General features: G+C 43.2%; 1 protein-coding gene across 5 annotated transcripts in view; it reads right to left on the bottom strand.

The window, feature by feature from the left end:
* NKAIN4 (sodium/potassium transporting ATPase interacting 4) overlaps window positions 1-14450 on the bottom strand; it is a 77595-nt gene that overhangs the window by 14114 nt on the left and 49031 nt on the right. For all 5 annotated transcript variants that reach the window (XM_044984662.1, XM_044984666.1, XM_044984664.1 and 2 more), the window contains exon 4: window positions 10825-11022. In XM_044984662.1, coding sequence (XP_044840597.1) covers window positions 10825-11022 — 198 coding nt within the window. The remainder of the gene's footprint in view (window positions 1-10824; window positions 11023-14450) is intronic.

Below are 14450 nucleotides of genomic sequence, written 5' to 3'. Positions count from 1 at the left end.
TCCTATCCTCAGAGGTTAAGAACAACAATTTTTCTCCTGCCTCCTTTTAAAAACCTTTTATGTACTTGAAAATGGTTATCATGTCCCCCCTCAGTCTTCTCTTGTCATGGTCTTGTCCAACTGTGAATTTTGGATTAACAGTTATGCCAAACTTGATTCCTAATGGTGTGTACTCCATATAATACACAGATAAACCTGATCTAAAGTTGTTACTTCTGTCATCTGTGTCAGAGAGGTCCAGGGCAGCATTAAGAATGAGAATGAATTATCTTGCACCATAAAGGTAGAATTCACATAAATGCTTATATCAGTCATGCCACTAGGGTCAACCTGTTAAACCTCCTAAAAACTTGTTCCACGATTAAGAGGTATTGAGCTAGCAATAAAGGCTGCTATGAAGTTTTCTTTGCAAATAAATTTACCTTCCCCCTCCCACTAAAACACCCCTTCTCCATATAGCAGGCACACAAACAAACAAATCAGTGGACAAAACCAGATCTCCTAATCCCAAATCCTTGGAAGCCTGAGTTGTCTTTCTGTTTCTGTTTTCTCCTCAACTTTGTTTCAACATAGCCGGCTTTGTGTTTCAAATTTACTCTGTTTTGACCTTATAACCCACGACTTTGTGGCATGGATTTCATCAATTATGAATTACTGTTTATTCAATGACTTATTTCCGTTTTCTCTAAAAAGGTTACATTAGCCTCCCTGCTCAGCCGGAAGGGGGAAGTTTCTGGAGCGGAGGGAGGAGGGACATACAATATAAATCTGTGCTGCATTTTCATGTTGCCTGAACTAAGCTATAATTAAACCTATCACTTCAGGGATAAAGTGAACTCCTGGGATCTACACTATGTCTTGCCTCATGCATGAATTATGAATGAAATAAAGCCAATAGAGATGAAATAAAAATTCCCATCACCAAGTCTGCTTTCAGTGAGAGAGTCTGCTTGAGTGTGGGCTGAGTTAACTCCAAAAGGCTCAAAGCTTTTAAAGTGGATTCATTGCCAATTGTTTCTTCACCAAACTTGAGAATTAGGGGATGGGTTTATTCCATTTCATGTGTAATGAATATAAATCCTTCGAAAGATTTACAAACAGTGTGACAAACAGCCCCATTTTTAATAATGTTTTCAATCTTTACAATGTTGGGTGGAATAAGTAGGATGGGAGGGAATTCAGCGGGCAAGCCCCTGCATCAGGAGACCCACCCTGGATAGCAGTCGTTCATTTACATCACAGAAGCCTCAGGAGAGAAGCCAAAGATCATGGCTGTATTTCACTCCTGTGTAGGATGCTAGCTCAAGGCTCACCTGCCACTTAGGTCTCACTTCAGCCCAGTCTATCGCAAGCCCTACAGTCACATTAGACTGTGACGGAGAAAGAGATGCAAGATTATACTCTCCCATTAAACATTGTTCCTTGCCCTTCAGGGTACACTCTCCAATCTGAAAGCAGTGGATTAAACACCACTGAAGACACCTCAAGACAAACAGGGGAGAAAGAAAGCCCCCTGGATGGTAACAATAATGGAAAGGGACACTTTTGTGAGAACACATTCCATAGAGCAGCTTTGCACACAAAGCCCCACCACATATTTTTGATGCTAGAGAAATTCAAGGAGAATGGTGAATAGGCACCAGGACAAAAGGACGGGGGAAGGGTTTGCATGTTTCTTTGGTGCAGAATAGAAAAACGATTCAGGTGCTGTTAAACATGTAAAGGCTCCAACAAAAACATCCTCCAGCTACAACTGGAATAGATCTGATTTGTTGAAATTTAATTTTTGCCTCGGCAGGGAGGAGAGGGAGAGGCAGGAAGAGAATTTACACCATTTTGATCTATTAGCTTCTTTTATAGCATCATCCATCAAGGTGTTTGCCTACATGAGAAAATGTTCCAAGGTTGATGTATACAGGGAAATATCAAGAGCAGTTCAGGACAGAGGGAGGAAGAAATATGAAAATAATCAAGACTCAATGGTGATTTTAGTGGCACATGAGAGACTGTGGCCTTTAATGGGGTTAGGTTGGACTCCCCACCAACTGTAACAGCTTTTAGGGTAAGTTAATTATTTATGCTAAAATTTAGTACCTCACTTGTTTCCAAAGAGATTAAGCAATTGAGTTCCAGGAAATCTTGGATTTATTATTATTAATTATCTGTATTAGCATAGCACCTACAAGTCCTAATCATTGACCAACCCCCATTGTGCTAGGCGTCGTACACAAAGATGTCTAGAGAGGATGCAATCACCGAATCTCATTCTCCACTTGCACCAGTTTTACAATGGTGTAACTTAAATGGAGCCATTCCTAATTTATAGCAGTGCAAGTGAGAAGAGCGTCAGGCCCCAGGTCTCCGGAGGATGGTTCCTCTCACAATGCTCCCACTCAGCAAGCTCATTCAAAAGTGCTGCCAGTAGAAGAGGACGACACTGGGCATTTATCCCTCCTCCCCCATCTGATTGGCAGCTGCAGAAGTGTAAGAGAGGAGCAAGACAAAAGATTCATTATGGCCTCAGGAATGACAGAGGGAACGAAAGCTTACAGGCGCCACACTTCAAATAGGAACCAGTTGTGGCAGAAGAGCCCCATTTTCACCACCTGTAAAACCTAAAGGAAGCGAACAGAAAAAGCATTGCAGATGGCCAAGGATTGAAAGTAGTTTTCTTCATAAAATTCATAGGGGGTGATCCCCCTTTATTAACTTCCTCCCATCCCATGCTGTGTCACAGCCCCATTTATCTTTATTAATACAACATCACTGATGCGCATCTTTGACTGATAAATAAAAGACAAGGGGTCAAATATTGCTCTTAATTTCTCTGGTATAATCGGGATTCACAGTAGTGTAACTGAGAGCAGAACCTAGAACCCTGTTCCTTCCCCAGAATGGTTACAATTTGAGCATGTTGGGATTTTTCCTTCTGAATGATCTTTGATGAAAAATGCAGTTTCAGCAAATTCAAATCCCTCCCCCCACCCCAATTTAAGATTTTGGTAAATTTTTTCAAATGTCCTCCAGGAAAATCAAAACAAAATATTTTGTTTCAAGTCAGTTCAAAATACTTGGGTTTGCTGACACTGACACACAACGTTTAGTTTTGAGTCAGTTCAACATTAAACTGCATTTTCCTGTGGTAGTGCCTTGTCTCACAGGGGTTGTAGTTTAGATGCCTGATGCCCCCATTCTCTCTAATGGGCCAGACTCTAACTGTCCGGACTACATGTTCTATGATGCTACAGAATCTCCCCTTTGACCAAGCAGCGTGGTGCATCATGGGAGTCACATGGCTGCAAATGTATCATAAGAGAGATAGTCCAGCCATGGTAAAAATAGTTGATTGTTGAAATGACTTGAAATGAAACATTTTGAGTCAGTTCAGCAAAGCAAAATGAAATGGTTCAGTTTGGGAATATTGAAACTTTTAATTTTGATCAAAAAAGCACGAACAAAACATTTTGCCATTTACAAACCAAAATTTTTCATTCTTTGAAAAATGCGTCTTTCAACTTTTTGTCCTAATTTGGAATGAAAACAAATGTTAGAACATCAGAATTCCCCATGAGACAGAAATTCACATTTTCACTCAACTCTAAATACAACCTAGGAAAGACAAGATGTTAACATACCATGGATACAAAGACAATAAAAGGAGAGGCTACAATGAGATCACATGGTCGCTTAGGCTGGTGATGCACACTGTCTTAAGAGACGTAAAGTATTATTTTGGTTTTAGATACTATTATTTTGAGGTTTGTAAGCCTCATGGTCTATGTGTATTTATTGAGGAGAAACTTGAAAGAGGAGAAGGTGGAAGCATGACAGATGGGCTCAAACAGAAAGTGTTCCTGTCCAGCTAAGCTTAGTCAGCTGTGGAGCTTTTTAGGGCTAGTTTCAGGGGAGAAAGAGAGAAGCAGCAATTCAGCTAGGAAGCTCTGAAGACAGAAGTATTACTTCTGTTGCTTTGGGCTTTTAAACAATTCTGGTCTTTGGCATTAATGCTTTTAAGTTGCATGAAGGGAACATGTCCAGAAAGCAAGAGAACTTTGGGGGTGCTTTTTGGTTGCACAAGATCCCTATAAAAATAAAATCCCAGAGGTTTTTTTGCTTAAGCTGGGCCTCTAGTTGGGGATTAGACTAGATAACCCTTGCAGTCCCTTCTAACCCTATGATTCTAATGCAATTCCTCTCCAGCTTCACAGTCCCAAGCCATGCTGCAGATGATTTGCAGCCCTAAATGGGTGGTTGATTTTGTGACTCTACAGGATGCTCACTCTGTGACTGTCACCAAGCAGAGACTACAAAACTCAGTTCAGCTGCAACCCAAACTGAAATTCAAACCCAACATCTGCAGGGGTATAAGGCTAACAGAGTAACTCAATGTGACTCCCAGACCTCAACCTTTGCCAATCTAAGAAAGGGTTTTGAATCCTCTTTGCCCCAGTGAAATACTGATCATTCTTAGGCCTTTGCAAGTTACCCGAGGGGGGGGGAAAAGGTCAGTGATGTAAAATGATACTAAGCTATTGCTCTAAGTCCTCCAAGAATGCTCTTGTGCTTCAGCCTCTGCTGCTCTTTCCCCAGATAACCTCAGTACCAGCTTCCTCCAAGGCATGCAAGTATCCAATTAAGCCTTTTATTAGGAACATATGTCATAGCCAGGTGGGTTCAATCAGCCAGTCAAACAGCCTGGGAAACAACAAGCTGCAGAACAGAAGAAATGATGCATCTTGGTTGTCCCACGCACCAGCTTCTTTCATTGTGAAAGTCTGTTATCACAGACAAATGGATGGAGGAGGATGCTGAGCTGGGACCCCTAACCTAATCCTGTAGCGGTTATAAGACACGCTTATTTTATACCCAGCGTGCAGTTTGCTGTGAGTGACGCCAGTTCAGCTGAAACACAAGTAGGGGATCGTTAAGGTAGGCTTGGTAATAGACCAAGGCCTAAGCAAGGCTGTCACCAGTCTTGGGCTGCTGATGAGTGCATCCTACTGGACAAGCACTGAAAAACCCACAGGCCATCCCCATCTACCTAAGTACGGGTCTTTGTGATACCAAATGAGTTAAATAGCCCATGTGCGTTTGAAGGGGATGGGGCTATTGGCTCCCACTCCCCTAGTCTCTTTTATATATGCTCAGATTCTGTATTCCCCAAAGGGGTTGAGGGTAGTGGCACCAACTGGCCCATGGCTCTCTTTAGGGCTTGCCAAACCTATTCGACCTGGCCAGCGTACCAGGTTTATTCTCTCCTTGTAGGCATGGGGAGGAGAGGAGAGGGGGATGGTAAATGACCCTCCTGAGAGTGACAAAGAGTCCTGGGGCACCTTATAGACCAACAGAAGTATTGGAGCATGAGCTTTCGTGAGTGAATACCCACTTCGTCAGGTAGGGAGTGTCCTGAGTAGGTGGTGGAGTTTCTTAGTATATTCCTCAGTGCGATCTGAGGAAAGTGGCCTGTAGAATTTGGTATTGGAGAGTTGTCTGGCAGCCTCCTTTTGGTAGTCAGACCTGTGCATGATGACAACCGCACCTCCTTTATCAGCCTTTTTGATTATAATGTCAGGATTGTTTCTGAGGCTGTGGATGGCATTGCGTTCTGCACAACTTAGGTTATTCGGCAAGCGATGGTGTTTTTCCAGTATTTCTGCCTGTGCACAGTGGCGGAAGCATTCTACGTATAGGTCCAGATTGTCATTTCGACCCTCAGGAGGAGTCCATGTGGAGGAGTTCTTCTGGTGCTGTTGGGTATCTGTGTATCAGTGCACTGTTCAGTGTTATCTTGAAAGTATTCTTTCTTATAATCAAAGAGGCTGATAAAGGAGGTGCGGTTGTCATCATGAACAGGTCTGACTACCAAAAGGAGGCTGACAGACCTCCAACACCAAATTCTACAGGCCACTTTCCTCAGATCGCACTGAGGAATATACTAAGAAACGGCACCATCTACTCAGGACACTCCCTACCTGACGAAGTGGGTATTTGCCCAAGAAAACTCATGCTCCAATACTTCTGTTAGTCTAAAAGGTACCACAGGACTCTTAGTCTGGATCTGTAAAAGCGACAAACAGCTACCCCTCTGCCACTTGCCTCCTGAGAGTGGCTCCCCTGAAGGCTTCCAGGAGACTCCCTTAGGAGCAGGACAGCCACCATGTGTTCTCTCCCAAAGCTGCCTGGCAACTGCTAGGAACTTCCTGCTTTTCAGCCCTTATTCCACCCTCCAGGGCTGGAGGGATGGGGCCAGCATTGCCAACAGCTGCTCTTTAACTCCTCCTTCATGGCTTCGGGGTTGATACACTCTCTCACAGAAGCCTAGTAGTTAAGAGTTTGCTAGCATAAGACTTAGCATAAGTAAGTGACCTAGGGTTATAACCTTTGGCAATAAGAGTGTTTTCATAAACAAACAAAATAATGCAGGCTTAATGGAATTTTAAGGTTTTTTTGAGTAACATGTACCCTTGCAGCTAGCCACACTGGAAATACTGCTCAAAATACTGATGCAAATAGCTATATCAACATTCAGAAACCCAGTTATGGTTACCTGGATAGCCACATATGGAGAGAGGACTGAGACCTAATTAAATATGGTCATGGATATGCTGATGTGTAAACAAAGGGTATAAAAACTGATGCATGGATGCTAACCAGTGCAACAGCCACCACTGTCATTACCACTTAGGGTGACATGCACTTACTGATCAATTCTGTCTTTTTTTTCCCATCAGTCCATGATGTTCTGAATATGTCAGCTTTGTGGATCACTCTCTTCTTTATATCCCTTTATTTTCCCAGTATTTTTCACTTGTGGATGAGCATAGTTCTTGATTAAAATTTTTAGGTCTCCCTATGTATCCAACCAAACTCAAAATTCAACCTGAATAAAATTTTCTTAAGTAGCCATTTGAGTGATGAACCTGTTATTTGTAAAAGTAGTAACTCAAATTTATCATCGACTACAAGGAGCAAGAGGAAAGGCAAGGGAGGGTAGAATGTGCAATGAAGCTGGAAAACTAGAGCAGGTCCCATCTCACCCCCCTTTGCAAAGTTCTGCCCTGGGGGCATGAACTATTCAAAGCTACATTCAAACCCTCCCTTTCATTCTTGCTTGTGACAAGAGCAGCAGAGCACAGAGTCTCTGCCAAGTTCTCATCTCTTTTCTCCATGAGACAGAAGTACTGTAGGTTTCATTTCTAGCTTGAGAGAGTCAGTTGATCATGTTTGCCCTCTCATAAACATGGGATGGGAGACGTAGGATGGAAGAGGGGAAGACATTAATTTCTTGATCATTCTTGAGTTTCTGGAAAGCTCTTGCTGGATGGAGAAAAAGGGATTGTGATCAGATATCCAAAGCGACAACCCACAGCGTTTGATTTCCTGACCTTTTTTGCTCTCAGGCTGCAATTATTATCCGTGAAAATGTAACACATGCCAACAGCAAAAACGTGTCTTGACTTGCTTTCCACTGTAACATCTGCTGTCAACCTTTGCTTTGCCATTTTCTTGGGAACCTTCCAAGCTGTCATTTTGAATGAAAGCAGCAGACAGGCAGGCAGAAAATTCTCCCTGTTGGGGAGACATTTCCAACCTCCATCCCACGCCATGGACCTTTGGAAAAAGCCCATCCCTCCCCACTCCCAGAGCTGCCATATGGACAGACCAAAAGTAGGCCAGGTATTTAAAACAGAAAATGAATCTCCAGCTGCTGCCTGGCAAGTTGGGGAGTTGTACAGTGGACATTTGCTAAATTGGAAAACAAAGCAACTTTTTTTTTTTTGCAGATGACTAGGACAAATATTACTTCTGCTGCATTTTTATGGGGTTGGTATGGCACACTGATAGTAAATGAACTAACCTGCATATGCTAGTATACAGTCACTGCTTAAGATGTATGTTTCCATTAAGCATCTCTCTCTCCACTATGTCCCGTCACAATGCCCTTTGTTCTGGTATATTTCAGTAGGTTGGTTGGGATTAGAGGTATAGCCCCACTTTTCTTGTCACATAACCCAGTATTGGTTCTGTCATGATAGTATTTATGCCCTTTTCACTATCAGGAGACATGGCTTCAAATCCTGACTGAATGATATTTGAAAAGGAGTCTGATGGATTCTTAAATTAGGCCCTAACAGATATTTGTGCAGATCAAGAAACAAATCACATCTCATCACAACTGACAGTCTTTGGCCTGGATGCTGACCTCATTCACTCCGGATAAAGTTGGAAGCAACCCCATTAACATCATGGAGTTCGCCCAGTAGAATTTGCCACGAGTGAGATCAGGATCAGGTCTTTAGTGTCTTTTTTTCCCCCCAACAGAGGCCCAGGATTGGAAGAGCTGGGTGTCATAGTCAGGAACATACTTCTATGGCACTCACTCACCCTGGGTGAAATTCATCCCGAGTAAAGATGGGGTTTATGCAGAGCTGCTACACAGGGGATTTGACCTTTTTATCCTGTGAGCAGGGCTCAGGGCAGCTCCACAGCTGCTATTCCAGCCCATTGGTTTGCATGGAACATTTTTTTTTCATAATAAGGTCAAATTTAATGAGGGGGGAGGTGTTTTCTGGGACGAATCAACCTTCCCTCAGGGAGAGCACCCAGCAATGTTACTGTGCCTCAGTGCTCCTGAGGAATAATTATCTCCCGAGGATTGGACACGTGGTCACATCTTATTTGTTAGTGAATATGAATTTCATATCACTGAAGCTGGAACAGATATTTCTAAAGCTGCTGAACAAACCCCACAAACACAGGAGAGGAGGCTTTGGGTCCCCCACCCCACTGCTGTGAGGTACTGAGCATTCAGTTCTCATAGACGCCTGACAGACAAGGAGGGAACAAGGTCAGAACCTTTGCTGCATCTCCCCATTCTTCAGTTCTTAGGGAGACATGATCAAGAATACACAAAAAATATTTACTTTCTGTCTTCAGCACTGAGGCCTGCAAAGCATTCTGGGAGGGGCAGCGGCCTATAATAAAATCTGTCTGAAAATGAGATAAAGAGAATAGAAAAACTACTGGCAAGGTTCAAAGAGTTTGGTCCTCAGAGACTAAACAGGGAAAGGACTAGCAGTAGTTGGCTATTTTCAGGCAGGGCCTGATTGAAAAATGAAAAGCCCTTTAAGGTTTCCTTTCTGCTCTCTCTTCAAGGGAAATCTGTCTAATGTCCAGTAAGATTATATGAGAACTTCAGGATCCCCAGGAGATACAGGTCTGGGGCTTTAACATTCCACCTTTACTACAGGAAAGGTGTGTCCCTTCTACAGAAACTCACCATGTACGTCAGGAAATCCCTAGCAGGAGCTGTAGGGACTTCTGCACACAGAGGTGCTTGAGCTTGTATCCCAGTTTCAGGGCCCAGGATGCACAAAAGTAGGATAGGAATCCTCTAAGGCTTACGGAATGAGGGGGAAACAACTTACAAATATTTGCCCCAAACCCATTAATTTCCTCTCTCCGTCTGGCAAGCTGAGAACACACACTCTGAACCCATGCTCCCTTACGCATTTGCAAATCACTGCATGAACTTACAGTGCTCTGTAAAAAATAGTTAAGTAGTATCAGTATACCTAGCTCAGAGGCAGGGGCTGTAACCCTGCCTGCTGTGTTTTGTTGTGGCAATCTATCTTGGGGCCTCATGCCTAAGTTATCAAGATCCTATAAAACCAGAGCCAATCCTAAGCATAACATAGGTCCTGCCATTTGTCGACTGAGCCCTTCTCCTTAAGTCGGCCCCTGGGAGGACTTTGATGTTTCTTAAGTCAGCCAGAGGGAATGCTATTAAGTGAGGTATGACACTTCTGCTCCCTCAAGGGTTCAACGTTCAGCCTCCAGAGCACATCTATCGTTGGTTGGCTTGGAAAGCAATGAACTAAGAAACAAAGCTTTGTTTTTCTTTATGGCAGTGCAGGGAACTACCATGTGAGCACTGGTCAGTAAAACATCCATGAGTAACATTCAGCCTAACAGTCCTTCATAAAAAGGGCATATTCCCTTGAAATATGCACTGTGTTTCAGCATGCATGGGGTTACATTTCTCACGTCCTCCTTTCTCATGCATACAAGCCAATGTCAGATGCAGCCAAACCTGTCATTTGAGGCACCCCAATGGGTTAAAGCACAGTTCCCAGCTCTAGCAGAACCTGTATGTATTTAAAGCCACTCGACTAACAAAGCAAAACAGATTAAAAAGATGTGATGCAACTACAAAATGCATGAGCACCAGTGGAAATAAAGAGGACAATGGACCTTTTGTTTCAATTAATTTCACATGCAAATGAGAAACAATTAATTAATGGGGAACATTAAGAACAACACATTACTGCAGTATATTTTTTAAAATGCCTGTGAAAGACTCCAATGAGGCAATGTTTGATGAAAACTTATTACAAATCACTGGTGTCAGCAGGAATAAAACATGCTGCTTTCTGAATCTATCAAGAGTTGTTTTGCTTTCTGAAGGAGGATATTATCTTCGTGATCTCCCCTCCCCAAATCCTTTCTATCAGTTCACACTCACACACAACCTTCAAATATCACACAGCGACTATTGGAAATGCAAAAAGCTAGGTCTCTTTCCTTATTGAAATGTGTTTCCCTTCCCCAGTCATTGATTTGTTACTGTAGAGGTACATGTGGCTTGTTATGGTAAGTGCTAGGCTGCTGGTGTCGATTTCTATTTTAAAAAAATGGCTTGTAGATATTTAAGAAAGAACACAGAGTTAAAAAAAAAACAACCACGCCCTTTATGCTACCAATTAACATTCTACTTGGATGGTTTTACTTTGTTGGAGACCAGACCCACTAGGAAGTACTCACCGCTACCAGAATCTGGACCGAGCTGTGCATGACCTCAATGTACCGATACTCTAGAGCACAGCCAATCACAGAGATGTAAGAGTGGCTGTCCAATCCCTTTATGCCAGCCATGGAAGCCTCCTTCCTTACGCAGCCAGGGCCATTTTCACTCCACCATGACTGATGCTGGGAGATATTAAAGGTCAAAAGTTCGCTGTCCTGGGGAGAAAAAAAAAGATGCAAAAAAAATCTTCATTTACAGAGGAATTAACTCACTAGTCCCATTTAGGGGGAAGAGTTGCAAAAATGCTTAGTGTTGCCTTAAAAATTGTCCATTAAAAAAACAAAAACAAAAACAATATGACCACTAAAGTCAATGAGCGCCTTCCTAGCTTCTGAAAAACCCACCCTCAGTGAGCGCTAAGAGGATCAAAAGGTGTTTAGAAGCATTTTTCAAACAAACCGATAAATCAGTATGAACTGGACTAAGGCCTGTCAATGGGACACAGTGCTGCTACATTGTGTCAATCAGTCCCCCCTTAACATGGCGATGTCTGGATGCAGTCGTGAGCGTGAGGTGGCTTCAATACACCATACTGCAAGGCCACAACAGAAAGACACTTTATAGCTAATGTGATGCCAATTTTTAAAAAGAGCTCCAGAGTTGATCCCAGCAATTACAGACTGGTAAGTCTGACTTCAGTACTGGGACAACTGGTTGAAACTATAGTAAAGAACAAAATTGTCAAGCACATAGAGGAACATAATTTGTTGGGGAAGAATCAACATGGTTTTTGTAAATCATGCCTCACCAATCTACTAGAATTTTTTTGGGGGGTCAACAAGCATATGGACAAGGGGGATCCAGTAGATACAGTGTATTTAGATTTTCAGAAAGCCTTTGACAAGGTCCCTCACCAAAGGCTCTTAAGCAAAATAAGCTGTCATGGGATAAGAGGGAAGGTCCTCCCATGGATTGGTAACTGGTTAAAAAGATAGGAAACAAAGGATAGGAGTAAATGGTCAGTTTTCATAGTGAAAAGAGGTAAATAGCGGCATCCACCAGGGGTCTGTACTGGGCCCAGTCCTATTCAACGTATTCATATATAATCTGGAAAAAGGGGTAAACAGCGAAGTGGCAAAATTTGCAGATGATACAAAACTACTCAAGATAGTTAAGTTCCAGGCAAACTGCAAAAGCTAAAAAAGGATCTCTCAAAACTGTGTGACTGGGCAACAAAATGGCAGATGAAATTCAACATTGATAAATGCAAAGTAATGCACATTGGAATACATAATCCCAATTATACATATAAATGATGGGGTCTAAATTAGCTGTTACCACTCAAGAAAGATCTTGAAGTCACTGTGGATATTTCTCTGAAAATATCCACTCAGTGTATAGCGGAGATCAAAAAAGCAAACAGAATGCTGGGAATTGTTAAGAAAGAGACAGATAAGACAGAAAATATCATATTGCCTCTATATAAATCCATGGTACTCCCACATCTTGAATACTGTGTGCACATGTGCTTGCCCCATCTCAAAAAAGATATACTGGAATTGGAAAAGTTTCAGAAGAGGGCAACAAAAATGATTAGGGGTATGGAACTGTTTCCATATGAGGAGAGATTACTAAAACTAGGACTTTTCTGCTTGGAAAAGAGACGACTAAGGGGGATATGACTGAGGTCTATAAAATCCATGGCTGGTGTGGAGAAAATAAATAAGGATGTGTTATTTACTCCTTCTCATAACACAAGAACTAGGGGTCACCAAATGAAATTAATAAGCAGCAGGTTTAAAACAGACAAAAGGAAGTATTTTTTTCCTCACACAACGCACAGTCCACCCGTGGAATTCCTTACCAGAGGATTTTGTGAAGACCAAGACTACAACAGGGTTAAAAAAACAGAACTAGATAAATTCATGGAGGATAGGTCCATCAATGGCTTTTAGCCAGGATGGTGTCCCTAGCCTCTATTTGCCAGAAGCTGGGAATGGGCAACAGAGGATTGGTCACTTGATAACCTGTTCTGTTCATTCCCTCTGGGGCACCTGGCATTGGCCAATGTTGGAAGACAGGATACTGGGATAGATGGACCTTTGATCTGACCCAGCATGGCTATTCTTTTGTTCTTTGTGTGTGAAAAAAATAGATCATCCACACTAGCAATTAAATTATTTCCAATGTTGGTTCAAGGGAAAAGTTCCTGGCAATGGTTTACGCCAAGAGGTCATTTGCCATAGAAGGAGAATAAATATGGAGCACTGAGTCTACTCACAGAATCATGTCTGAACATATCCGCCTGGCAAGATTAGAATTAGGATCTACAGCTGGAGTAACTCTTTGCCTCTAACTGTAAATGTATCTAATAAATTCCCCTCCCATCTCCATCTCAGTATTCAGATTTATTGCATTTCTGGTTCTTCTATTGACCTTAGTCACTATCAACCTCTTGGGTCAAATTACTCTGACAGACTGACCTACTATCAACCTCTTGGGTCAAATTACTCTGATGAACTGACCTCCACTGTGATCGATAGCTTCGTAATTAACACTCGCCCAAGAACTCCACATCATCTCTGCCTCACAAGCTACCTTTTACTTTGCTTCCCACAGCTTCGCTGGTTCAGTGCACTAAAGCATGCAGTTCTGGGTGTCACATGGCGAAACACAGCACGGGTAGTCCAAGGGTTTGACAGGCAATGAGGAGGTGGCACTTCCAACAATAACAAATCCCCCTTCCTTTGGGAAAAATGATACCTGAGTAACTTGGGATCACAGCTGCAACTCCTGGGATATTGCTTTGGGGCTTCTAGCTTAAATTTCCCTGCAACTGATGAAAGACAAATTTAGCATTGTGGGAAGAGCAGGGGATGAAAAGAATAGTAGCAATACTTTGTGGGGAAGTGCTAAGTGCCCAGTGCCACTGGGACCCCAACAGACCTTGCATGTCACTTTGATGTAGACTCAACAATACCTTTTGGCTCTAGCAGCAGATAGGAGAGGGGTGGAAGGATTTATATGTGCCTGTCCTAGAATCTAAATACCTCTTCACTATAGGAATAAACACAGAATTTACAATGCAAGTCCAACAATAACTACAGGGCTTCTTGTACTTTCCTCTAAAGCATCTGGTACCGGCTGCTCTCATTGAAGATACTGGACTGGATGGGTGTAAGCATGCGAGACTCAACCCTGCGGCACCTCCTGAAGGTCGTCTCCAGGAATTAGCGCTCCAGCCTCCAGAGCGCCCTCTGCAGGCCGGTGTCTCACTGCCGCTGGGCCCCCACGTCCCTCCCTGGACTCCGGTGCCCCATTATCTGAGGTGCTTCCCCCTGACAGTACATCCCTCAGTCTCAGGGTCTCCCCTCCCTGGGGAACCCCCACGCCCTACCCCTCCCTCACCTCAGTCGTAGGCCACTGCCAGTCACCAACTGCCCCCACACCCTAGGGCAGAGTGCAGTATAAGCCACTCATCCTAGGCAAGGTTGGGTCTGGACCTGCTGCCTCTCTCTGCAACCCAGTGCCTCAATGGGGTCTTGGACAAGGCCCTGCAGCCTGGGGAGTTGCCAGCCTGGAGCTCCCCAGCCTCGCCTCACTCTAAGCACCCTGAGCTTCCCAGCCAGCCTCTCTCTCTCTC

Source organism: Mauremys mutica, chromosome 13 (assembly GCF_020497125.1).
Source record: "Mauremys mutica isolate MM-2020 ecotype Southern chromosome 13, ASM2049712v1, whole genome shotgun sequence".
Classification (NCBI taxonomy): Eukaryota; Metazoa; Chordata; order Testudines; family Geoemydidae; genus Mauremys; species Mauremys mutica.
Note: the sequence above shows the minus strand (reverse complement) of the source record. Positions and strands in the feature narration are given on the sequence as shown.